The sequence below is a fragment of the Salvia miltiorrhiza genome, chromosome 4 (genome assembly GCF_028751815.1).
Source record: "Salvia miltiorrhiza cultivar Shanhuang (shh) chromosome 4, IMPLAD_Smil_shh, whole genome shotgun sequence".
NCBI classification, from domain to species: Eukaryota; Viridiplantae; Streptophyta; class Magnoliopsida; order Lamiales; family Lamiaceae; genus Salvia; species Salvia miltiorrhiza.
In genome coordinates this window covers 44,758,707-44,786,199 of record NC_080390.1, presented here as the reverse complement: position 1 = coordinate 44,786,199, position 27,493 = coordinate 44,758,707, and the positions used below count along the sequence as shown (strand labels likewise).

At 34.0% G+C, this 27,493-nt stretch overlaps 3 protein-coding genes across 3 annotated transcripts; all 3 read left to right on the top strand.

Annotated features, from left to right (window-relative positions):
- The first annotated feature begins 2,770 nt into the window (after nt 1-2,770).
- On the top strand, nt 2,771-4,896 carry LOC131021921 (geraniol dehydrogenase 1-like). The gene is made up of 3 exons (XM_057951260.1): nt 2,771-3,314; nt 3,418-3,531; nt 3,891-4,896. Exons 1-3 carry the CDS (start codon nt 3,217-3,219, stop codon nt 4,759-4,761), a joined length of 1,083 nt encoding a protein of 360 aa, XP_057807243.1. The 5' UTR covers nt 2,771-3,216; the 3' UTR covers nt 4,762-4,896.
- Nucleotides 4,897-14,103: 9,207 nt separating this feature from the next.
- Nucleotides 14,104-16,153, top strand: LOC131021920 (probable mannitol dehydrogenase). The gene is made up of 5 exons (XM_057951259.1): nt 14,104-14,459; nt 14,693-14,806; nt 14,896-15,409; nt 15,504-15,657; nt 15,748-16,153. The coding sequence occupies exons 1-5, from the start codon at nt 14,362-14,364 to the stop codon at nt 15,948-15,950; spliced, it is 1,083 nt and encodes a 360-aa protein (XP_057807242.1). The 5' UTR covers nt 14,104-14,361; the 3' UTR covers nt 15,951-16,153.
- Nucleotides 16,154-23,675: 7,522 nt separating this feature from the next.
- Nucleotides 23,676-25,575, top strand: LOC131021922 (8-hydroxygeraniol dehydrogenase-like). Its single transcript, XM_057951262.1, has 5 exons — nt 23,676-24,022; nt 24,115-24,228; nt 24,315-24,828; nt 24,923-25,076; nt 25,170-25,575. Exons 1-5 carry the CDS (start codon nt 23,925-23,927, stop codon nt 25,370-25,372), a joined length of 1,083 nt encoding a protein of 360 aa, XP_057807245.1. The 5' UTR covers nt 23,676-23,924; the 3' UTR covers nt 25,373-25,575.
- The last annotated feature ends 1,918 nt before the right edge of the window (nt 25,576-27,493 follow it).

The window sequence follows — 27,493 nt, the reverse complement described above, 5'->3', positions numbered from 1 at the left end:
TTTTTATATACTTAAAATGAAAAACGAGCTTATTCTAGTGGGACGTCTTAAAGAGGAAAACAAGCATATTCTAGTGGGACGAAAGGAGTATATTATAATTTTATATCAGCAATTATTTTAAAAATACTATTAAACTATATATGACTTTTGTTTCCATATTATATATCATTTCAAGGTCACCTTTTTTCAATTCTTTTTTCTAATTTTTTTTTATATCTTTAACTTATAAAGTCAATTATCCAAACACTTTAACAATTTATAAACTCATGAAAATTATTATAAGTTCCTTAAAATAAGCTTACCCAAATCCCCGCGGCTTATCAAGTCAATGTGAAATTGGAGAAATTTGATGCCTCGTCGAAGCTTAAGGTGATTAAGAGGGTGTTTGGCTAAGCTTATAAGCTCCTCAAAACAGCTTATAAGCTCCCCAAAAAATAAGTTCTCTACCCCAACTTATTTTATTATAATCTCATATGCAATAATCATTTTACAAATATTTTTCAACTATAATTCATTATTTTCATTATATATCATTCAAGTTCATTTTTCTTTGATTTTCTCTCTCTAACAAAATATTTTCTCTCTCTAACAAAAAATTCTCTCTCTAGCTTATAAGTTCAATTATCCAAACACTTTGACAACTTATAAGCTCTTAAAAATTACATCTTATAAGCTCTTGAAACATCTTATAAGCTCTTTAAAATAAGCTTAGCCAAACACCCTGTAAGTGAGATTAGGGCTTTCAGAATCAGATATATATCTATGCTCAAAGGAGGCTAAGAATTTAGTGGCGAAGTGCATTTGACTGAGTGTCTTGGCCTTTGCTTTTTGTTCAGGCAAGAGAGCTTCTCTTGTTTTTTTTCTTCTCTTCGTTGGCAATTGCCTAAATTTATTGTTGAAATAAGATTTTATTAAAAAGAAAAGAAACAACAACGGAAAACCAAAAACCCTTGAAAGCACAAAGCTGCAGACTAAGGGCCGAGCCTCGTTAAAACCTCATAACAGCTGAGGAAAAAGAGTACTCGTCCAGGACCAAGGTTGACAGAGCTGAGTTAGGAGGTCTCAAGGATTCCGGCCGAACCATTACCCTTAGGCCTCCCGGCTCACAACCGATCCAGAACCTATGTATTCATTGATTCTTGCCTAAATTTATTGATTCTTGCCTTTTTCAAATCATTATTTTCTTTCTTCTCATCGTTGGCAATTCCTTACCAAGCCTATGTATTCATATAAATGATACACAGTTGGCCAGTCAAAACGTTTTTTAATTAATTTCTCAAACAAATTGAATATTATTCTTTTCCTTTCCTTCATTTCTCTTTATTGATTCCTTTTCGTTTCTCCTAGTTGAACCAAACGGTCTTTATGCTTAATTTTCGCTCAATCAATCATACAAGTAGATGCCATCACCAACTCTTGGAAATGCACAATTTATGTTGAGTGGTTCAGCTATCTCGATCATTTATTTGTTTACACTAGTTCAATTATATATAAGGTTTGAATTAACAAATTATTTGTAATTAGGATTTTCTCTACCAAATAGTTTGTACAAACACCAACTTACGTTGCTTGCTAGTAATTGCGACCCTATAGCTAGTATTTATAATGTCCAATCATATGAAACAGTTGTATATAATATTCAGACGAGGGATGCTATAAACTAGAATCTATGTTACAAATTAATTAGGTAGATATAATTAAATAAGGAATTATAACTCCTCTGTCTGGCAATAGTGATTTTTTTAAAAATTATTTTTACATAAGTTTAGAAATAGTAGCCAATATGATTAGAATATCAATGTCTGCATATATAATTGTCATATTTATACCAAACCCCATTAATAAGGGCATTAAAAATGTCTTAATTATAAGTGCTCTTTAGCTTGTTTTGGTCCGTAAAAAAGTATACATCCAATTAAGTGCAATCATGAGCGGAGGAGATGAGAATGGCACGATCTTTAAATTTTTAATGTTTCCTGAATTTTTATTTCCATTTAAAGTTAAAGGCTCGAATCAGTAATGATATTAATTGGAGGGTGGATTCCTCGGGCCTCTCACAACTCGGAAAAAAGAATTATAGTCAGATAATATAAAATTAATCTGATTGATTCCTCGACTTTTGTATTTGGGAGTCAAAAGATTAACAAATGAAGGAAAGTTTGTGTTTTAATCTAATATGGCTCATTATTTACACTAATTAATGTCACCGTAGAGCAAAAATAATTATCTTTATTTTCAATTAAGGAATGAATATTTTTATTATCTCTCTTACTTTTTTGATAAATATATTCTAAAAAAATTAATTTCTCTTAATTATTTTATTATAAATTATTTATTTTTAAATATTCATGCACAAATCTTGTGACCAGAATAAAAGGAATAACTCACTTGTTAACACTGAATCATATGTAGTTGACTAGTTGTACAACACGTACTCAATTTTTTTATTTTTATTTTTATTTTTTTTATTTTTTTTTGAGATACTTGCGTACTTGAAATTTGATTGTGGGAGTATGGGAGAAGAGAATTTTGAAAAGCCTCATCTTATTCTGAAAAAACAAAAAAAAAGCCTCATCATACTACATGGATCAATTTAAAAAAATATTAAAATTGTTTAGGCTGAATTCACAATTTCCATCTCTAGTGAGAAACACACAATAACTTGGAGAGTCATGTGAACAAAATCAAATTAGTGTTTATATCCAACAACATATTATAATATGGATCTAGACTTAGGGTCGTTTTTGTCGCCTTCGCTTGCTTGGGCTTGTCTTCTAGTTGTCTTGGTGTGGTCTTTATTTATTTTTGTCGTTCTTATGTGGGTTGAGCCGGGGATGATGGTTAGGCTGGAATTTCTGAAACAATCCTCTTGCTCTCCCAACATTTTTTCGTCTTATAGACCAGCACTCTTTTTCTTTTCTACGGTTTTTTTCATTGGGTTCTCTGTAGAAAGGTTTTAATGAGGCTGGACCCTTGAATGCGCCTGTACTTTCGAAGGTTCTTCATGTTTTTCTTTTTTTATAGTATATAACATGGATTTAGATTTGAATTGTGTAATAATTTATGCTAGGTATTAGGATGTCATTGCTCACGACGGCAACATTTATTATATATTGTAAATCCCAAGGGCCTATGGCTATAAATACCACTCCTTCCACCTTGGTCTGTGGATCCAGTAAGCATCCGTAATATATCTTCAAAAAAAAAAGTTTGGTAATGGCGAAATCAGCAGAAGCAGAGCACCCGGTGAAGGTCGTTGGGTGGGCTTCGAGAGATACATCTGGAGTTATGTCTCCTTTCAACTTCTCAAGAAGGTCTCCACTCTACCATAACTCAGCCTTGTGTTCAGTGTTTCCATTTTACTCAAATCTTTGTTGCGTAAAAGTGTTTTATATGTATATGGTGTGTTGGTTGCAGGGCAACTGGCGAGCGTGATGTGCAGTTCAAAGTTCTCTACTGCGGCGTCTGCCATTCCGATCTTCACATGATCAAGAACGAGTGGGGCTTCACACACTACCCTATTGTTCCTGGGTAAACATTCACACACTTGATTCATACATAAGTTCAAGTTTTTTATTTTATTTTTGATGAGTTCAAGGTTTTGGTGAGGGCATATTAATATGTTAAGAGGAGTTAACTATTGCAAGAAATTGTTTCCGGAAAGAATCTTGTTCATATATATGTATAATAATAATGTATTAATCGGTTGATTTTGATGTGGTGATTTAGGAAATCTGGTTTCAAGTGTTTTTCCAAAGTTGTGATCTGACGATTATGAATAATAGTTGAAATTGATTCAATTAGTTATGTTTCTTTTGGTGGCTACTCGTATGTGTTGTACACGAATTGTTGCAAAGTAAATGAATTGGTGTGATGAATGTTTGATGCAGGCATGAGATCGTGGGCATTGTAACAGAGGTAGGCAACAAGGTTGAGAAAGTGAAGGTAGGAGACAAAGTGGGCGTTGGATGCTTGGTGGGATCGTGCCGGCAATGCTCGCAATGCTCAAACGATCTGGAAAACTACTGCTCCAAACAGATCCTCACCTACAGCATGCCTTACTTGGACGGAAGCATCACATACGGCGGCTACTCCGATGTGATGGTGGCGGACGAGCACTTCATCATCCAATGGCCCGAGTCTCTACCCATGGACAAGGGCGCGCCTCTGCTGTGTGCCGGCATCACTACTTACAGCCCCCTGAGGTACTTCGGCCTCGACAAGCCGGGCCTCAACGTGGGGGTTGTGGGGCTTGGCGGCCTGGGGCATCTCGCTGTCAAGTTCGCCAAGGCCTTCGGCACCAGAGTCACTGTGATTAGTACTTCCTTGGCCAAGAAGCAGGAAGCGCTCAGCAATCTGGGTGCTGATGAGTTCTTGGTGAGCCGCGACGAGCAGCAGATGAGCGCCGCGGTGGGGACGCTGGACGGCATCATTGACACGGTGTCGGCCACTCATCCCCTGCTGCCGTTGATAAGCCTGCTCAAGCCTGACGGCAGGCTCATCATGGTGGGGGCTCCCGAGAAGCCGCTGGAGCTGCCGGTGTTTCCTCTGCTTATGGGGAGGAAGTCGATATCGGGGAGCGGGATCGGAGGGTTGAAAGAGACGCAGGAGATGGTGGATTTTGCAGCCAAGCACAACATATTGCCGGATGTGGAGATCATCCCTATAGACTACGTCAACACGGCTATGGACCGTCTCTTGAACTCCGATGTCAAGTATCGCTTCGTCATTGACGTCGCCGCCACCTTGAAAGCCGAGTAGGGCCGCTTTCTCAGAATCGACGGCAGTTTCGAACTATCAGTCCTTTCCTTAGAGACGTACATGTCGAATTACTATTTGAGATATTTGGTGTTACTTGCTAGCTTATTTTTGGATAAATAATGTACTATTAAATAAGTTACTCCCTCCGTCCATGAAAAAGAGTCCTACTTACCCCATTTTTTTTGTCCATGAAAAAAAGTCCTATTTAACTTTTTGAACCATCACATCATACCTTTTCTCTTATATTTAACTATAAATTGTACTTTTATTCCACTTTTTAACTAAAAAAGTACTTTTATTCTACTTTTTTGTACTAATAATACCCCTACAAATTATACTTTTATCTCACTTATACCTACTTTAACAACTTTCTTAAAACCCGAGCCGAACCCCAAATGAGACTCTTTTTCATGGACGGAGGGAGTATATCTCAAGGAAACAAATGGGCCGTCTTTATTAACGAGTAGTTAGCAATTAGCATAGTAGTTTAAATAAGTTTTATATCAAGAAAACAAATGGGCCGTCGTTAACTCGTATGCATATATATATTCCAATCAAGTACGTTCTCAATACTATTTTTGTTAGCACCACGTTCTCAATACTATTGTATTGCCCAATGGAATAAGACTGAGTTTTCGAAACTGAATATGTCAATGATAGGAATTGGAATATTTTCTTAGTTGTTGCGACATAATCTTTATATATATAAAAAGCAAAATAAATGTAATTTAATTCAATTGCAAGGATATAATTGAAATTTGTGGAAAAAATTATAACCACCACTAAACCACCTATTAGTTAATTATCTTGAAAACCGCCGCCAGTTAGCTTCTCTAAACAAAATAAGCTAATTCAATATTCCATAAAACAAAACTAATTGGTTAAAAAAACGAAACAAAACTAATTCAATTTTAACAATATTTAATGTTTACCTCTTTCGAAAAGACAGTACAAATCAATTTGTAATTTATCCCATAATTTAACAAATTAACAATTTATATTTTAGGAAGTAGAGTTTTCCTTAAAATGAGGAACCACAATTTCACTTTTATAATTTTCTTTTTTGTCTTATTTCTAATATTTTAATCATTCAAATTATGTATTTTACATTTATTTTATATTTCAAATAATTTATTAATATTATACTATGCAATTCTTATATATTACAATTTACATTAAAAAAATGATAACTCAATAACCTCATCCAATTATTTTAATATTAAATCAATTTAAAAATTATGAATTACAATTCATGCATGCCTACTTTCGCAAACTCTTATTCAATTAATTGATTTTTATAAATCTGTCTCAAATCGTTAATTTGATGCATGAAATGTATGAATCAATTTAAAAAGAGCAAGTTATGACCGTTTAAAATTTCTATATATTAAATATATTTTATTTATTTATTTATTAGTTTTTTAATTATTATTTTTTAAAGTTGAGACTACTGACACACTTAAACATCTTCTTAACATTTTGTTATTTTTTTCTTCATTATTTTCTTAGTTGTGACATTTGGAATTTTCATATTACGTAGTTCTATTTATTTTATATTGAAAATTTTGGTAATAAAATACAATGTCAGTATTATAAAAAGATAATATTATATATTATAATTTCTGTCAAGAAAGAAAGTATAACATTGTCATGTCACAAAAAAATGTTTGCAAATATTTTTATGATAATAATATGTGGATCCATTTTTGTTGAATTGAAGAATCATTTCATTAACTCAATAAATATTAAAATAATTAGTTTAAGTTAATAAGTCAACAAAAATTAATTACGAGCATTTAATTTTTAAAAATAAAGAGTAGTGATTAATTATTTAGAATTTAATTTTTCAAAGTAAGTTGAAAATCGGTTAAATTTGAAGTACAATAAAGAAGGTCGTGTAAATTAATTACATAAAAAAAATTTAAAAATATGTTATTAGATATTATTATTTCATTAATTTTAATTTTATTTTTAAATATTTATTTCATCATTAAATGAATGAATAATCCATTTTTATTGAATAAAAAGTTAGAAGAGATAAAGAAAATAATGCATAATTGAATTTGTTCAAAATTATTGTTGATTTCTAAATATGACAACTCTTTTATTTTCTATTAACGTGTTTTTTATCCATACAATTATCTTTGATAGGTATTAAAGTATTAAAGTAAGTTCAAATATTATTATGTGTTTATTAAAATTTCAAAATATGTTGAGCTATGGTTTGGGATCAACCGGGTAATTAAATTCATGGCTTTGCTGAATTAATTATTGGTCGAGGATTCAAATGTCATAGGGTGCAAAAATTTACTACTTACTTATTTGTAATTCATCATCTTTCACAATAAATTTAAATATTACATATGAATTCTTAGTTAATTTATTTTATATTATTGTATAAATTACATTAGCTATATTAAAAAATTAGATCATTTTGCAAATAATAAATTTGATAACAAATTTTATTTTTATTAGTTTAAATTAATAATTGTAAAGCATATCCATAGCTCACGCGAGTCTAAAATCATAATCACCGCGCATTGCGTGGCAGGTACACTAGTTTAATGAATATGCAACACAACATTAATTTCAACTCGAGTCGGGATGAAAAATTGGGTTTACAATCTAACTAGGTATTATTCTTTTCAATGGCGATCTATGGACAATCTTTCAGATAAAAAATGAAAAATAAATAAATAGAGTAGTGTCTCATTGATGTTCTTGGGCTTTGCTTTATTAGTTTTATAATAAGGGGTGGTTCTATTCATAGCTTCCAGTTTACTCATTATAATTCCAAAAAAAAATACTAATTATTATACTATTTTAACCCTCTAACCTCTAATTAAAATTATTAATAAAATAACATCTTCTCCAAAAAGTTTGATTTTTCCGCGTCTAGAAAAAAGCTTGAATTTTTTTATCTTGGACTTGTGTCTCACAAATCTACAGGAGAGATAACTGGAGCCATTAGCATTTGAATGTTTTTTTTAGTTGCAATTTTATGTGTTTATAAAACAAGAAAAATCAAGAATAGAAATTGTTGATTGCCTTGCGCTTTGAGTTGCGCATCGTCAGTTCCACGCGAATTTTGGGTTTTCAAATTATCTTTCTTAATTACTCATACTGTGTTTTATTTGTTATTATTGATTATTGATTGATGATTTTAAGAGTAGATTGAAATAGATTCTAGATTACTTCAGATAATGGTTTCGTGGAACTACTTTTCATTGACTCGTTAATTAATTTCAGCATGTTTTTCTTTCAAATTTATGGGGGTACAAATTACAAATGAAAAAATTAGTAGTATTTTATAGAATTTTAATTTAGGAGTTATAAGGATAAATTAGTAATTTTGTTATTATTTTTTATTATTTATTAATTTGGGGGCTATAAAGAGTTAAATGGAGGCTATGAATAAAGTTACCCTTATAATAATGTTAAATTCAAATGGTTTTTCTCTATAATATTAGTTTGTGCCAAATTTGTGTTTACAATTATATTCATATATATGAGTGAAGAATTATAATTGCAAGATTAAATTAATAGAAACAGGTAGGTTTATTGGATTAATTAGTTTGGTGTCTCTTTTATGAAAATGAATTGGAAATGGTACGATTGAAGAAACCAAACTTGGCCAATGAGACCTAATTCAAATGGTAAAACTGAGGCATCCAAAGAGTCAAAGACTCTCTCTTTTATAAGAGGTCTTGAGTTCAATCTCATCTGCGTGCGAGTAGTTTTCCCACTTTTATATATATAAATTTTTCATTTTTGTGTGGGTAGCAGTTCTGCCTACGTGCAGTTATTTTCTCATCTTTATATGGTGTAGAGGTCCCTTATGCGTGTGGATTACTTATTTGATTATATAATATATATATCTTATAATTAAAAACAAAGAAAAAAAAAGGTAACCAAACCTAAATAGTTTATTTGGGTTAATTGGTTTAAAATATTCAAACTTCGTTCCCATTTTGTTTAGGCATGGCTTTCAAATTTTATTCATATGTACGTACTAACGGAATCATTGTTTTAGCTAGCTCCGCGCAAAAAAAAAAAAAATTGTCTTACATGCACAATTATTTCAAACTTCGTTCCGATTTTGTTTAGGTATATGGCTTTCAAATTTTATTCTTATATACTAACGAAATCATTGTTTTAGCTAGCTCGGCGCAAAAAAAAAAATTATCTTATATGCACAGTTATTCTAGTTAATGATAATTTTAGGATCGAATCTACAAGAAATTGATTATAATTTTTTCACCTACGATGTTATTATAAAAAGACTTGATTTCTGCTAGCTGCTATGACTACTCTCGTGGGCAAAACAATAAAGAAAATTAAATTGAAACAGAAAAGTGACTTGATCAAAGACACCGATAATCTGACTTGACATAAATCATTAAATTAACATGGACTTTACTCAGTCATAAGCGTAATCATATTTATTACATGCATATATCAATTGGTTATAGGTCAAAACCAATAACGCCTTTATTGTCACGCGTCACGCACCACAAAGCCCTCAACCCAATCTTCCCTTCCGTATAAACCTATAATATATCAGTAATGGATATAACTATTATGTCCATAAGCCCATCCTGCGTTGGCATCTCGCTCGAAGGAGTAATGCCCAGAAAGATCCAATTCAACTACACGTATGATAAAAGCCACCAACCGCGACACCAACACCAGTTGTACTATTCGGATACTGAAATTTCTTTCACCTTATGCTCAAAGTTTACTTGTGGTCAAAACCCTTAACCAACTAGTGATAAATTAATCAATCAAGTTGTCCAAACAGTTTGAATCAAACCTAGTGTATCAGGAACATATTCATACAGTTAGATCTCACGAGTTTTAAGTGTTCATGCTTAAATCATCTTGCCCGAATCAGGCTAAAATACTTAGCTAGACATAAATGAAATAAATAAGATAAAATATATAAAATAAAGCATACTTGAATTGAAATAAAAACTTACGAAATGAAAATAGTACTTACAGCTAAAAGTGTTTCGCAAAACATGAACTGAAAATAAAAGCATTATGTCCAACACGAGCGAGTTTTTGCATCCTTACAACTCTCAAAATTAAAAGCAGCAATAGTGATCTCTAAATGTACACATTTGGCTTGCAGCCATGTAGGATCTTTATAGGCGCGATCTAGATTCGTGAAGGCCCAGCCTAAGAGAGTCAGCTGGAGCAAGGAGTCTCCTTCCTCGCGATTCATCCATTTCTTTTAGGCCTAATCTTGCAAATTCGGATTCTTGTGGATAAGATAGAGTTTTAACCTTATTGGCCTCTTCATGGATGACCATCACTTTCTACCCCGATTAAGCGCCTAAAGGTTATTCATATTATGTCCATCTGTTGTGCTTGCTTCTGCCTTGAATCGTCCGTCTAATGCTATTGCATTTTGCGCGGTACTTTAGGTAAAGGGTTGAAACATTTAATCAGCTTTAGTTTTGGTGGACATATCTCTATCATGAAATGCAGTAGCATTATGTCCTACCTGCACCTGTTCTACCCTAAAGGGACCCTTCCTTCAAACAATGTCCTCTGAAGCACAAGATAAAAACAAAAATAGAGAAAAAGACTTCATCTGAACTTAAAAATAGATATAAAAACGAGCATATATGTATGAGCTCATCATATCGTGAGACTTTATTTTGTTTGCAATTAGCTCTTATTTTTCCTTTTTGGAATATTTAAATTGACTTGAAAAATAATTGCATAATTTAAAAAACATAAGCTTAATTGCCTTAACCCCCCCCCCCCCCCCCCCAAAAAAAAAAAAAAACTTAATTATGCTTTAATTATAATGTAATGACTCGTACGACCTCCATTAAATTTTATGGAATCTCCAACGGTCTCCATTGTCTACGAAATTTAATGCAGTCAAGAATGACACGATAATCGACCATTATAAGACATGATATTATGAACTAAAAGAAAATGGAAATTAGATTTTTTTATATTATCTTATATCATATTTTAATCTCGTTCGACGTGATAGAAAGTGTTTTATATACGGAACGATAGGCACTAATTAATCAAATAAATTAATAAAGTAACATAAAACCATTCGCGTTATATTGTAGTAGCTGGCACCTTCCAATGCTTGGATCTTGATTTCCTGAAATTAACATTTACGCTATTTTGCCAAGTTTAGTCATATAGTCCCCCCCCCCCCCCCCCCCCCCCCCTTTTTTATCATTTTGTCATTTGAACAATATCCTTCTACCCATTTAATAATAATAATAATAATAATAATAATAATAATAATAATAATAAATTGTATTCATTGATCAGTGTGATGCGAATAAATTTTGTTCTTCTGCAGTGATATGCAAATCACAAAACCAAAGACATTAAACAAACCCTGTTGAGCGTGCTCCACGCCAAAATGGATTAATGGAATACGAGGTTACTCATATGTATTCTATCAATAGGTTCATCACAATATGAATACTTTTCTCTCAAAGATATCACAATATGCGCCTCAAAAAAAAAAGATATCACAATATGGATATTGTTAATTATAATATTCCCCTGTCTTTGTTGACTGTGATTTTGATTTTGATTAAAGTAGTACTAATTAATAGTTAAATGAATAATATAAAGGGCCGCCTTGCTAGACCGCTCTACCCTCCCCGACATATAAATAGAGATATTTAGTCTTTCATCTTTCGCAGCCATTAAATTCTTAAATCAATTGACTTGGCATTGTGGGGACGCTTAGAGTTGAAGGTTCATGTATACCATAATATTTAGACTAGAAAAAGAAACATAATTCCGATCAATTAGATAGCGACAAATTTTCACTTATTGTGTTAGTCCCTTCAACTTTAAATAAGTGTTATGTTCTAGAGTTTTTCTACTCTCCTTTTGAATGTCATATTATAATAATTTAGAGTAAAATTAAGTTAAACTTTCAATTGTACCCATGTCATTAATATTACAATTAAATGTGTTATAATCATTTCTTCTCCACTTTATTTTAAAATAAGAAATAAAATTATACTCGTTTATTTTGTGTCATATGACATTTATTTTAATTTTCGATGGAGAACATATATAGGAAGAACCAATATACCCATGTGTATTTCTTTTATAGACGTATATGTTAAGGGTGTGTTCACTTTGATGGATGGGAAAAGGAGGGATAACAAAAATTTAACCTTTAAAATATCTCTTTTTTAATTCCATATTTTACACAACAGATGAGTTCACTATTTTTCCTTCCTTATTTTCACTTCAAGAAGGGATAATATTATCACACCAAAATGGAGGGATAATATTATCATTTCTTGAAGTGAAAAATAAGGAAGGAAAAATGGTGAACTTCTCTTTTGTGTAAAATATAGTATAAGAAAGAAGACATTTTAAGACTTAAATTTTTATTATCCCTTATTTTCTATCCATCCATCAAAATGAACGCACCCTAAGTGACCCTAAATTTTAATTAGTCGGAATCTTATTTCTACTCGTTCTTACTTTCTTGTAATATACATATGCAATCGCATCCTCTCAAAATGTAATACTCCTATGTAATTTAATTACATGTTTGTAAATGTTGATAATTAAGTTGTATGTACACTGCGATTACATATATATTATATAAATACTTACAGGTTATATGGGGAGGAGATTCAGTGTCTCATAATTTTATATGTGCCACTATGTTCCATGCTTATATCTATTACTTTAAAAATATTTTTTATAAAAATAAAATTTATTATAATACTATGAATTATAATTAATTTTTATTTCAAAAGTTTAATTTTTTTTTAAAAAGTATATACCATGACTTTGAATTTATCAACCTATTACTAGCTAATAAAAGTGAAATTAAATAATAAAAAACAATTATATACCTTAGATTGATGGAATAAGCCCTAGTTAATATTAAACCAAAGCATACAAAGTTAAAATTAAACAACAAATAAATAAAAAAAATAAACAAAATTGAAAATGGGATACAAAGTGGAACATAAAGTGTGATACACTGAATCTCATTACGTTATGTGGAGGCGCTTAAGTCGTTGAAAAAACGAGTTACAACATTATTTGCTATGTACACAGCTAAAAAATTTAATTATCATTTTTTCTATGCAAGCAAGATCAAAGGTTTTCACAATATCACACACAAAAATAAAAGAGTTTCCACAAAATAAAATTTTAATCAATTAAGAAAAAAAAACAATATACTTGGATAAAAGTAATTATATGTTGTTTTGTTTTTCAATTTTATTTTGTTAAATTTAAAGCAGATTACTTTTATAGAAAAATACAGTTACTTTCTGAAAACCATCAAATTTAATTCAGGAAAAAATATTCAATATACATCTTAATTAAAAATAATGGCAATATATTTAATTTGGTACAAAAATTATATATAAAAAAATTGAATGAATATTCATCTAAAATTTATATTAATTTTAATACAAGTTTTTGGATGAATAATTCATTATATATATATAAAAATTGAATTTCTTATATGGTTTAAATTTTTATTTTGCAGAAGGTGGAATGGCGGTATTTTTTTACATAGGTATCCGTATTATCATCATTTATAAGAGTAGAATGCGTGAGATCCAATAATGGTAGAAATGACGGAGGCAACGGCGATGGCCCGCCAAAACAAAACGCACTCATACTTTTACATTTCTTTATAATTAAAATCCACTAATTTAGGCAACTTTTACACCGCCACAACCTCCTGCTACATAGCTTTTGCTTTTATTGTGTGTTTTTCTTTGGGATTTGATTCTTAAAGAAAGAGTTCATCACACCTAATAGTGGCTACCAACATCGATCCATTCAAGGCCTTTGGCTGGCCTGCCACATACTCATCTTGCCTCCTCTCCCTTTCATATTCTAGAGTTTTCAATTCTTATAACTAAATCAAAGTAATGATTATTCAACATACTTATGCGCGCAACAAAAGTCTAGAGGTAAATCGTAGTATAACATTGTAATCTGCAAAACAAATATTTGGGAGTATTATATTATTCTGTTGCGTAGAAAAAAATGAAAAATCAAGTCGATTACGAACAGAATGTAGAAACGCGAATTCAAACCCCCAAATTGGTGTTGAATGTTTTTTTTTTTTTTTTTGATCAATAAAATTCAATAAACTTAGGCTAGTACCAGAGGTACCGCAAAATTACAAAAGTGGTGAGTACTCGTTAGAGCACCAAACCAAAAAAGTGACATTTGATTCTACAACCTTGAAAAGCTTATTCCAACTCCATATCCTACCTTTGATATCTATAGCAATCTTGGACACATCCCAATTCTTATTCTCAAACCTACTTTCATTTCTGTGTTTCCACAGCATCCACACCGTAAGTGTGAGGTGGAATTGATGAAATAAGGTTGGAGAAGGTTTGACAATGTTACAACTTGTAAAACAATGACCATATATATGCTTTATTTATATCTTCACACGCGCCTCTGAGCTAAGCAGATGCATCATCAACACTAACATCTCCTTCCCTATAAATACCGCCATTCCACCTTCTGCAAAATAATCGACTCACTCTCTCAGTCTCTCTCCATTTTTTAACATATCTTTTACAAACAATTATACATTTTAAGATGGCCAAATCACCCGAAACAGAGCACCCTATCAAGGCCTTCGGATTGGCTGCCACCGACTCATCTGGCCATGTCTCTCCTTTCAAATTCTCCAGAAGGTGCTTTTCCTCTCTCTCATTAATCTCATCACTGCTTTTAACTGAGTATTGTGTAGACTGCTGAAAAACAACTCATTTCTTGTACGTTATTCTTGTAATAGATTTTTTAGGGAGTCTAAATTAAACTAAAAGTATAGAAAAATCTTGAGTATCTCAATCTTCTTCGTCTAGTTTGTAGATTCATTAAAATTGTATGCAGACTAATACTTAAAATTGTATGGGCCAATTTGCAGGGCTACTGGCGACGAAGACGTGCAATTGAAAGTGTTGTACTGTGGGATCTGCCACTCCGATCTACATTACCTCAAGAACGAATGGGGCATCTCTCAATATCCTCTGGTTCCAGGGTGCGTTACTTTCTGCTTTCTACTTGTTAATCATTTTACAAACCAACAAAATTATTTACTATAATTGATGATCTGCAATGCTAATGCAGGCATGAGATTGTGGGAGTGGTAACAGAGGTGGGAAAGAAGGTGAAGAAGGTGAAAGTTGGAGACAAAGTTGGTGTGGGATGCATGGTGGGCTCATGTGGATCATGTGAGAGCTGCAAAGAGGATCTTGAGAATTACTGCCCCAAGATCATCCCCACTTACAGTGCCAATTACCATGATGGAAGCATCACATATGGTGGTTACTCTGATATCATGGTTGCTGAAGAGCATTTCATCGTGCGTATCCCCGACAACATGCCCTTGGATTCTGCTGCTCCTCTTCTATGTGCAGGCATCACCACCTACAGCCCCATGAGATACTTTGGATTAGACAAACCCGGGATGCACATCGGAGTTGTAGGTTTGGGCGGACTAGGCCATGTTGCTGTTAAATTTGCCAAGGCTTTTGGTTCTAAGGTCACAGTCATTAGCACCTCCCCTAACAAGAAGGATGAAGCACTATCAAATTTGGGCGCAGATTCATTCTTGATCAGTAAAGATGCAGATGAAATGCAGGTAAAATTCTTCATCCTCTGTTTTCTAATTAAGTGCATTAACATTATCAATTCCTCATCACTAAATTAATTAATGTGGAGTTTATTGTTAATAGGCTGCTATGGGAACAATGGATGGTATTATTGATACAGTATCAGCTTATCACCCTTTGATGCCACTCATTGGGCTATTGAAGGCTCATGGAAAGCTGATCATGCTTGGTGCCCCAGACAAGCCTCTTGAGCTACCAGTCTTTCCTCTACTAGCAGGTGCATATTGATAATTAATTGTTTGATATAGTCCAATAAATAATTTGTATGATAAGGATTATATTAATGTGAGATTGAATGTGTGTGCAGGGAGAAAGATGATATCCGGAAGTGGGATTGGAGGAATGAAAGAGACGCAAGAAATGATTGATTTTGCAGCAAAGCACAACATAAAGGCAGATATTGAAGTAATTCCGGCGGATTACGTGAACACTGCATTAGAGCGGCTGGCCAAAGCAGATGTGAAATACCGTTTCGTGATAGACGTGGCCAACACCATGATACAATCTTAAGCTGAGGTTTTGGATGGAAGAGTGTGTTCTGCTTTTGGTTTCAATAAGAGATACCCAGTTTACTTGTATTTTACAAATATAGCCAGCTTCATATTCGTTGCTTCCTTCAGATTTTGACTCGTGGTTTCTTGTCTTTAAATCTTGTACATGTGTATTGTGTACACATATATATACTTTAATAAAAATATATCATTATTAGTTAATCGTCTCCAATTATGCACCTACAGTTTCAATCTTCATATGGTCTCATAGTGTCACATAATTTTTTTTTAAATCCATCAATTTTTATTCTATATTTCTTTTTGATAATAAATCTACAAACTCAACTTTCATACGAGTTTCACTGTCGCACACAAATTTCTATATAAGTCTCAGAAAAATAATACTAGAAGTTGGTTTTCATCTTAGAAAGTTGATTTCAATTTCTAGCTTTTTCATCTTATTATTAGCACCTTTAGCGGGCTCAGAATTTTGAATTTGGAGATATGCTAGATAATTATATAATCATAAATGTAAAATATATTTATGTTAAAAGTAATTTATCCCGAAACATAATAAGATTTTAAAGTCAACTTCAAAATACAAAAGAGATATATAAATATCTATTTTATTTTTCAAGGAATTTTCGTTCTTTGAAAGCGATTGACAAACCTCGTCGTTAGAAAACTTCTAGATATATATCTTTTGTCAATTAATGTGACCAAACAATCATTGAAAATTAAATCTTATTATTTCACAACTTATTTTTGATAGATTGTTACTTTGGATTAGAATTTAGGATTTTTTTTCTAAATTAGACTTATATTTTGCATTAGACTTATAATATAATTGAGGGTATAAATACTAACTATAAAATAACTTATATATAATTATAATACTACTAAAAAATATAGTATATATATTTTTTTTTGGGGGGGAGGGGGTGCAGTTACGCCCCTTGCACCGTTGCACGTAGCTGGATCCCCCCCTTTATACACAATTGACCATTATTTTTAGTCCCTTCATATTTTTGAATTTATCAAATAAATACACGTATCCTATATGAAATATTAACATGTTTTATTCATATATATTATTCAATTCTAATCTGATGTTTTTGTATTCTTAGAGTCAAAAGGTAAGGAAAAAATCGAGCAATTTGCAAATCTCACCTCAGAAATCAAAGTTGAAAACATCACAAGTTTCAGAAATCAACTAGAACTAGAAACTACGAATACACAAATAAAAGAAGTTTGGGAATAAACCGATAATTTCTTCGATGGCGGGATTGATGAATATTTGTGCTGGAGGCCCGAATTTGTTGCTTAGTGGACTCGCTGACTAGGCGTCGCCGTGAGGGAATTTTCTGTTCATTGTCACGAACCCAAAGAGGGCTTTTATTATGATGAGGATGGAATTAGAGATTCTCGTTCTTCTAAGAAAGAACCAAATAAATTAAGCTAAACACACCTAAAGTCCAAATATAAGTCATACATAAATAAGATTATTCTACTATATTTGTATTGTCGCAGGTTTAAAAGCCACATTGGACAGATCTGAATCAACTATAAATCTGAGCATCACAGAGCTGCAATGAGAAAGAAGGCAGATCTGAGGATGTAAGTCAAAGCTAAAGAACTAATAATAAAGATAGGGAGCAGATTTAAAGACTATTGGTAGATATGAAAGTTAGAAGATATATGTATTTTTAATTCTTTTATTTAGATTAAATATTCTTTTTCCTTTTTGGGGATTTGGGCCAAGGGCCCTACAACATTAATGAGCCTTTGATATTAGGGTTTAGTTAGGTTGAGAAAGTAGTCTATAAATAGAGAAAACTATTCAAATGTAAGAATATTAATTGCTCCTCCATTCAAAAACAAACACAAGAAAGGAAAAAACATTCTATTCTTCATAATTCTTTAATTTCTTCATTTTTCAAGTCAAAGTTCGTGTTTTTCTATATAAAATTCGATGTTGAGATTTAACCCGACTCAGCACATTAGGTCTCCGTCAAACCTGCATTATTACCGCAGTGTTAATTGGACATTGAAAATTACAAAATAAATGGTGAGAGTGATGATGATTATTACTTGAATGAGCCCTTGTCGATTTTGTTCCACACCATGGAATGCTCCACGTTTGGATTCACCTTATCCCAGTGCAACGACTTCAGTTTCGCGGTGGAACGGGAGCTTTGTTTGACGGAATACGCGGTAGAGGTGGTGGTGGTAGTGCCCTCATTTTCACTTCCGCCGTTGATGCTACAGTTGTAGAGACTCGCGAGGGCTGCAGCCATGGTGCTCCTGGCGGCGGAGGAAGCGGCGGCAATGACGTAATTTTTACAGATGAAGCTTGTAATCTCTGGCATAAGTTTAATAGAAGGGACACACATTTGAAATAAAAAATTAAATAACAAATGGCCGTGTAACAGCGTTTGAAGGGAGGGGTTAATTGCCCCGATTTTGAGACATTATGGCTTAATTGATCCAATGTCGAATATTGGAGGTAATACGCTCTAGGGGTGTGACAGGTGTCTACATTAGGGGCGAATTTGAGCTGCTCGAAATGCTCCACCATTGATATAATCGTATCAATTCATAAACATTTTGAGCATTTCAAACTCCAGAAATGTTTATCAATTGATACGATTATATCAATGGTGGAGCATTTCGAGCAGCTCAAACTCCAGAAATCAAGATAGAAGAGAGAGATTTCATAAACATAAACCAAAATATTCATTCCATAATGAGTAAGCTTAGAGATTACATTATTTATATCTAATAATGAAAACCTAATGGGCTAATGGGCTGGAGCATAATAGGGCCAAGCTAGAGAATTGGGTTGGGCGTATCATTCCCCACTCATTCACAATCACCTTGTCCTCAAGGTGAAGCTATGAAAAATGGCGATGATTCGGCCCACTAATTGCAAAAACATAACAAAATAGTGCTGAAATAAAAATTGCCCGCCACATGCTTGATTTCTGGAAAAATACATCCAGGGAGCTCTTGTATTTGACGGCCTCTCCTGAATTCATCATCATCTTTCTACGCATAATGTTGATCGGGTAAGAAGCCAAGCACACGCTGATTGTGATACCCCATCCCAGCATGAAACTAGCCAAGAAACTATCCTGCAAATTACCAGTTAACACGACGGGTTTCAAGGAATCATACATTCCGAAATAAATGCCCACGGTAGACTATATCTTGCTTGAAACCACTTCTTGAAGTAGCCAAGTTTCCTGCAAACAACTTCAAGTATCCGTCCCGATCTTTCTTGAAGTTAAACAGCTTCTTGAAGTAATCTTTGAAGGCAAAGTTGAGGGCCTGAGTAGGGAAGTATTTGATAACATTCGCAGTGTTGCCTCTCCACAGAGCAAGTACACCTTCATCCCTAATGGTTCTAGCGAAGCAATCTGAGATTTCCTTATAAGGTTCAGACAGCCCACCAGCTCTAATCATCTCATCTTGGTTTTGGATTAAGAGCTTAACTCTTTCAATGGAAACAGCAGCAGTCTTGGATACTACAGCAGAAGCCCCTCCCATGAGGAAATCCTCCCTAAAACTGCTAAAACTTTTGCCTTTCTCTGCTGGTGCCAGTATAATAAAAGAAAATGCTGGTGAAACAATTTCCCTGACAGCTCATAGGCTTGGTGGCATGGAAAAAGTCCGCACCCTACATTTACAACATTTCTAGAGTGTGTGTGAAGAGAAAATACAAGAAAAGAGATGAGATCGTCCATGTATCTTTTGGTATGTCGATGAATGTTGGAAAATAGAAGAAATATCCTAACCTTGTTTTGATGATCCTAAAACCCTTAGATTTTATTTTCTAGACTAGACTCTTTTCGAACTCAAATGTTAGAATTCTTTTTGTAGTTAAACTGAAGCGGCAAAGCTTGAAAACTGAAGACATGACTGAAGAACCTCGACTGAAGCATTGACCAACTGAAGCTCAGCTGAAGTTATTGCAACAATAAATGAAGGACTTGTACTGGAATGAAGAAGCAATCTTTAGTCGAAACATTCTTTGAAGACATGTTTAAGGATCAGAAGAATACAGCGGACTGAAGCTACAAAAAGACGGACTGAAGATGCATTAAAGGACATATCACTTAGACGAATAAGACAAATGATATCTTCTAGTACACGCCGCATTAAATGTTAAATGCAAAGGACATAGCATTAAATGCTGGGATTTGGCAAATCGTCCTTCACCGAGCAGAGTTACTTCATCCGTGTTACTTAACACTGTAACACCATCTCCCCATGCCTGAAGACCTTACCCATTTCGGCAAAAAAGGGAGATAGAGGACGAAGATCCTGAGCACAGATCACATCAAGTGTCAACGACATTATTTGAAGAAGGACCTCCTCCAAGGGATCTATTCTTCATCCTCCGCTTATAAATAGAGCTCAAAGAATAACCTTCAACCTCACCGATTCAAAGACTTACGCTGAAGCTCTGCCAAAATATCGAGTCAGCCACTACTTAGCTATCAAACTTGAATCGAAGAAGAGAGTAAACCTTGTTGTAAAAATCAGTTTATCTGATATATAAACACTCTATTAGAAGTGTCTAGGCAATCATATTCTTATATCCTTAGCCTAGTCCTTGATTACTCTAGAGCCTGTTCTCAGTAATCTTAGTTGGAAGATTTTTAATCCCATTTTCAACCGAGAGAAAAGAGCGTTTGAGTGTTGAAATTTAGACGGTTGTCTAAACTTAAGAGCTCTCAGTCCTTGCAAGCAAGACGAGTGAAGTCTTAGCGTTCTTGCGAGATTGAGAAAAGTGAAGAGAAATCCAACCTAGTGCGTTGGTACTGAAACGGTTGTTTCAGTTGTTAGGTTTGTTGTGCACCCGTAAGCACAAGCCCAATCGATTGTCAGTGTAATCAACTGACCGTGGACGTAGGGAAGGTTTTCCGAACCACGTTAAAAATCTCTGTGTCATTTACTATTTTCAATATTTCATATTCTATCTGTGCACAAAGCTTATATACTGAAACTGTTAACTTGAAAAGAGAAACCTTAAAATTGACAATCTGATTCACTAAAGGCTATTTCCTTAAAATCGTTTCCGCTCACCAAGTGTTATCAGTCTAACTGACAAACCTTTGGGTAGTCAGTAAGATTTATAACACTTACTCTGATTTACAACTCAGTAAACTGAAGCCTTATCTGAACTATCAGTTTGTCGACTTGTTCTTCATACTGAAGTTATCCACTGAATCATTATCAGTATCAGTCTACCTCTTCTTTCAACTGATCTTATTTTTCACTGATCATGTCACTACTACTTTCTTCGTCAACGAAAGAAGTTCAAAGTTTTAAAATAGCCTACTGGTGTATTTTCTCCCCCCCTCTTACACCAGTTCAGTGACCCTCTGAGACCCAACAATGAAGATTGCATTCTGTCCTCAATGTTTGCAGGCAATGTGCAGTACTGACCATGTCCTCGACAAAAGTCCCAGTTGAAAACCTGCACAAAAATAATCCAAGAAAACTCAAGAACTGATACAAATCGGCTGAGTATGCCCAAGAGATTCGGCGGCAGTTCACCGCATAGCTGAACTTCTTGACCGGCGAAAACAACCATGGAAGGGTAAAAGCTAGAGACGACACCCACAGTTAAAAACATCCGCAATAGCAGCAAATATGGGTCCAAAAGCAACGACCACAGTCTCGTCCTTAGAACCGACGAGTAACCAAAATCGACTGCCAAGAATTGGCGGAGGACTCGCTGAAGAAGTTATCGGTGGTGGTGGTGGTATTGCGGGTGAAGGCGGTATGTCTGAGGGTGGCTCCGTAGGTGGAGGTGGTATTGGTAGTCGAGGTGTTGGCGGCAGCGGCGACGGAGGTTGGAGAACTATCAGTGGTAGCGGAGACAGTGGATTGAGTCCTGTAAATGGATGAGGCAAAAGGGATGGTTGTTCAGAGACGCAAAGACTTGAGATATGCTTCATTGCAACTTCAACTTCTGCCATGGAATCATGAGATTTAGGATCGCCAAAGTCATCCTCATCATCGTTGCTGAACAGAATCAAGTATTTCTTGTGGCATCGATGGGTATTGGACCAGGTTTGGTTACAATTGTAACAAAGCCTGCGATCATTTTTCTCTTCGATTTCGGATGGGCTAAGACGACGAATGGGAAGAAGTGAAGTGGAGTGAGCTGTATGTAAGATTGGGGAAAACGATAGTGGTGGATATGTAGCCGGAGTAATGGGTGGTGGGGTTGATGGGTTTGTAGCATGCAAATTGGCGTCTATGGAGGTTTGCAACCTGTAGATGGAGGTATGAAGCTCTTCAATGGTGGCGAGTATTTCAGATCTTGACATTTTTTTTTTGGATAAAAATGGGGTATTCAAAGAGAGAATCTCACAATGAAAGCACCAATTGATACGATTATACCAATGGTGGAGCATTTCGAGCAACTCTAACTCCAGAAATCAAGAGAGAAGAGAGAGATTTGATAAATATCAACCAAAATACTCATTCCATAATGAGTAAGCTTAGAGATTTCCATTATTTATATCTAATAATGAAAACCTAATGGGCTAATGAGCTGGAGCATAATAGGGTCAAGCTAGAGAGTTAGGCTGGGCGTATCAGTCTCCCCCCACTTCTTACTTCCCGCCGCCCCCCTCCCCCTCCCCCTCCCCCTCCCGAATAAAATACTAACCCATCGTAAGCAGCCACAACAACACACATAACCAAGTCAAAGTTAATGGGTTCGATTTCAAAGATTAAAAAGAGGATAAAATGGTAACTTCAACTTCTTATCTTGGTAACTATAGAAATATAGAATCTGTAATCGGGGGTGAGCAATGGATACAGATACCAAATGAAATAGTGATTTTTAAATGGGCCTTGCCCTTATCTCGAACCTAAAGAGTTAGGTATCTACCAAACAGTCGAATAATCGTAATACCTAACTAATATTGGCTAAACTGTCCGATCAAATATAAATTAAATATAAACTACATGGAAGTAGCTATTGGACCATCTATTGTTCTGGTTCATCAATTTATTATAGCAAAACACTATTTTTTTAAATAAATAGACATATTTACATATGCGAAAATTTAAATAGTGTTAATGGGTAAACATGCTTATTTTTATAATTTATATATAAAAAAATGTCCACTTATTGTATGTTAAAATTAATATATTTGACATAGGTGGCAAAGTTGGAAGAAATCAAATTATGTCAGCTTTTCTTCATAAATCTAGGTATTCGAAATTATACATTTCTTCTAGAACCAAAATTGTATTCATTTTTGATAACCCGTTCATCTGTTTGCGATAATATACCTTGATGCTCATTTATAAGTTAGTTTTCTAGATTGAAATATATGAAATTAATTGTGGAAAGGTAGATACAAGATCAAGTGTAATACGGAAGAAAAAAGATATATATTTATTAAAATAGAAAATAAAAATCAATGGTGTAAAATTTGAAATATAAGAAAAAAATTGAAATTGCAATAGGATTGATTTTATTTATTTTCATTAAATATTTGTATAAACGTATAATTAACTACGTAAAATATATAAAATTTATTCGTTATCATAATTTTTTGGTAAATACACACTTAAAAATTATAAAAAAATTAAATACGCTTTATTGACTAATCTCGAATAGCCCGTGCGTTGAATTGTAAAGTAGACATGGTTGGATATTTGATATTTCAACGTTGTCGTAAACATGTAGATACTAGGAGAGAGAGAGAGAGAGAGAGAGAGTTTTGAAGAAGGTCAATAATTGACAGCCCTTGTTCTCATAGATTGGTCATACTAATTCTTCAAATATTACAGACTCGACTACGCTTATCGCATTGCGTATTCACACGCCGCAGCGGCTACACGCTTTCCTATAAATACCTCTCTTTAACATTCTCCCAAATCACTCATTTGCATCCTCTCCATTTTCTATATTGCTTGCTTATATATTTCTGATTTCCAAAATATTACTTTCTCATATATTATGGCGAAATCACCCGAAACAGAGCACCCTATCAAGGCCTTCGGATTGGCTGCCACTGACTCATCTGCTCATCTCTCTCCTTTCAAATTCTCTAGAAGGTGCTTTTCCTCTCTCGATCTTCTTCGTCTAGTTTGTAGATTCATTAAGTTGAGCAATATGTAGAAACTAATACTCAAAATTATATTCGCAGGGCTACTGGTGACGAAGACGTGCAGTTGAAAGTGTTGTATTGTGGGATCTGCCACTCGGATCTTCATTACCTCAAGAACGAATGGGGCATCTCTCAGTATCCTCTGGTTCCAGGGTGCGTTACTTTCTACTTTCTACTTGTTATTCATTTTACAAACCAACAAAATTATTTACTATAATTGATCTGCAATGCTAATGCAGGCATGAGATTGTGGGAGTGGTAACAGAGGTGGGAAAGAAGGTGAAGAAGGTGAAAGTTGGAGACAAAGTTGGTGTGGGATGCATGGTGGGCTCATGTGGATCATGTGAGAGCTGCAAAGAGGATCTTGAGAATTACTGCCCCAACATCATCTCCACTTACAGTGCCAATTACCATGATGGAAGCATCACATATGGTGGCTACTCTGACATCATGGTTGCCGAAGAGCATTTCATTGTGCGTATCCCCGACAACATGCCCTTGGATTCTGCTGCTCCTCTTCTATGTGCAGGCATCACCACCTACAGCCCCATGAGATACTTTGGATTAGACAAACCCGGAATGCACATCGGAGTTGTGGGTTTGGGCGGACTAGGCCACGTTGCCGTTAAATTTGCCAAGGCTTTTGGTTCTAAGGTCACAGTCATTAGCACCTCCCCTAACAAGAAGGATGAAGCACTGTCAAATTTGGGCGCAGATTCATTCTTGATCAGTAAAGATGCAGATGAAATGCAGGTAAAATTCTTCATGCTCTGTTTTCTAATTAAGTGCATTAACATTATCAATTCCTCATCACTAAATTAATTAATGTGGAGTTTATTGTTAATAGGCTGCTATGGGAACAATGGATGGTATTATTGATACAGTATCAGCTTATCACCCTTTGATGCCACTCATTGGGCTATTGAAGGCTCATGGAAAGCTGATCATGCTTGGCGCCCCAGAGAAGCCTCTTGAGCTACCAATCTTTCCTCTGCTAGCAGGTGCAAGACCCATATATATATAAAATTAAGTGGTTGATATATCCATTAAAATGAATAATTTATTTAATGTGGAGTTGAATGAATATTGTGTAGGGAGAAAGATGATATCTGGGAGTGGGATTGGAGGAATGAAAGAGACGCAGGAAATGATTGATTTCGCGGCGAAGCACAATATAAAAGCAGATATTGAAGTAATTTCGGCAGACTACGTTAACACAGCGATAGAGCGGCTGGCCAAAGCTGATGTGAAGTATCGGTTTGTGATTGATGTAGCCAACACACTTAAACAATCATAAGCCGCTTTGGTTTGCGATGGAAGATCCAGAATGTTGTACACTAGTTGGTTCCTATCTGCGACAAATCCCCACTTTGTTTGGGTCTCTATTCATATGTGTTTCATCTTTCAGTTTTTGACTCATGTCGTCTTTAATTTTTGTGCGTCTGTATTGTAAGACACGTATCACAAGAAAATATACTACCTTTTTCTATTTAGGACTCACATAAGATGACTCATGACTCCAACTTCCTACCTAACTATATACTCCTCCTGTCATTATTGTTGATCTATTTATTTTGAGCATACATATTTAAAAGAATAAGATTATAATGAAAAAATGCCTGAGATCAAAATGTTTGTAGTATAAAATTATGACACTGGATAAAAACAGACCAATAAATAATAGAACGGATGAGGTATTATTAGTGTAGTTGTGATTCAACGTCTTTTCTTAACCAACTGTTACCCTTTTCTATTAGTTAAGTATGAAACGAAGAGAAATCCTATTAATAAATTGGAGTTTGAAAACAGGCGTTTGTAATAACCTAAACAAAAAATTTATACTACTATAAAAAGTATTTGAGCACAAAATATAAATTGCTTATTATATTCTTATTACATATTTAATTTTAAAAGTAATTGTGCATATTATTATATATTTTAAAAAAAATACTCACTCTGTTTCACAAAAACATGAACAATTTGTCATTTTAGGGTGTCTCACAAAAATATGTAAATTTTTTCATTTTTGTACACTATTCCCTTATTTTTTATCATTCCTTTTCATAACATCAAAAATCATCATGACCCACCACTACTTTTCCTCAATTAACTCATTACATTTTATAAAATGAGACTTATTTTCCACTCACAATAACTCTCAACACTAACATTTCTTAAGCCCTATGTCACTCACACTTGTCCATATTTTTGTGAGATTGAAGGAGTATTAATTTATTAAATATTTAAATACTATAAAAATACGTTAATTAATTACATTATATTATCTAAAATCTATTTGATATATATCTGAAACTCTTTTATCAAGTCGATATTACTGGGATCGTAATGATAATCAAGCTGAAGATGTGTCAACAATATATTCATATTTTATCAAGTTACCATAATATTTATAATTGTTATAATTTAACAATTATTAATTTATAATATTAACAAGACCTTTATATTTATAAATTTATTGAGTACTCCCTCCGTCCCACTAAGCATGATATAGTTTTCTTTTTGGTCTGTCCGACGAAGCATGACATGTTTCTAAAAATAGCAAAAAATTTACTATTTATTCACATTTTCATTTTTTCACCTATCACACTTAACACACAAAATACCAATTTCTTAATTCCTGTGCCGAAAAGAAGTGTGTCATGCTTCATGGGACGGGGGGAGTATTATTTTAAAGAGATTTTACTATAATTATAGAATGAAATAAATCAAATTGTGGTGTGACATGATTTAGTAGGTGTAGATTTAATCGGAGAGTTAAGGTGAAACGATGAACTATACCTAGTGTTACTGATGATCGAGAGAAGAAAGTAAAGCCGAAAGCACGAAATTGATTACTGCTGTATTAAGAATAGAGATAGCGTAAGTTACAAAGGAGCACGTATGCTGATATTTATAGATTACATATAGGGGGTAAAATAGTAAAATCAGCACTGGATCATGCGCCTTGCGTGGTCGGGGGGGCATAATGGTAAAATCGCCTTTACGCGGGCGATTTCCCTGCGTCTCGGTGATTCCGCTGGTGGAAACCATTCCTCTGGCGAGAGCGGCTTCTCTGGCGAAGGTGGTCCCTCTGATAAAGGTGATTCCTCTGGCGAATATTATTCCTCTGGCGAGTGTGATTCCTCTGGCGGGTATGATTCCTCTGGCGAGTGTGATTCCTCTGGCGAGTGTGATTCCTCTGGCGAGAACCATCTCGCTGCTCCCCGTGATTCCCTTGGTAACGTCATTCCTCTGTTCCGCATATATTACTCCTCATCAAATTGCTAATTTAAAACTTAAATATAATAGATATTATATTTATATTTTAACTTATATTAAATAAAATAATATTGATTATATATACAATGTACGATCTTTCTGTTATTTATGTATAAAACTATAGAACTTGCATAAGAGC

Coding starts and splice junctions, on each gene's coding strand:
- LOC131021922 (XM_057951262.1), top strand. CDS start 23,925: ATGGCGAAATCACCCGAAACAGAGCACCCTATCAAGGCCTTCGGATTG. Junction 24,023..24,114: donor CCTTTCAAATTCTCTAGAAG/GTGCTTTTCCTC, acceptor TTATATTCGCAG/GGCTACTGGTGACGAAGACG. Junction 24,829..24,922: donor AAGATGCAGATGAAATGCAG/GTAAAATTCTTC, acceptor TATTGTTAATAG/GCTGCTATGGGAACAATGGA.
- LOC131021920 (XM_057951259.1), top strand. CDS start 14,362: ATGGCCAAATCACCCGAAACAGAGCACCCTATCAAGGCCTTCGGATTG. Junction 14,460..14,692: donor CCTTTCAAATTCTCCAGAAG/GTGCTTTTCCTC, acceptor GCCAATTTGCAG/GGCTACTGGCGACGAAGACG. Junction 15,658..15,747: donor AGTCTTTCCTCTACTAGCAG/GTGCATATTGAT, acceptor ATGTGTGTGCAG/GGAGAAAGATGATATCCGGA.
- LOC131021921 (XM_057951260.1), top strand. CDS start 3,217: ATGGCGAAATCAGCAGAAGCAGAGCACCCGGTGAAGGTCGTTGGGTGG. Junction 3,315..3,417: donor CCTTTCAACTTCTCAAGAAG/GTCTCCACTCTA, acceptor TGTTGGTTGCAG/GGCAACTGGCGAGCGTGATG. Junction 3,532..3,890: donor CACTACCCTATTGTTCCTGG/GTAAACATTCAC, acceptor TGTTTGATGCAG/GCATGAGATCGTGGGCATTG.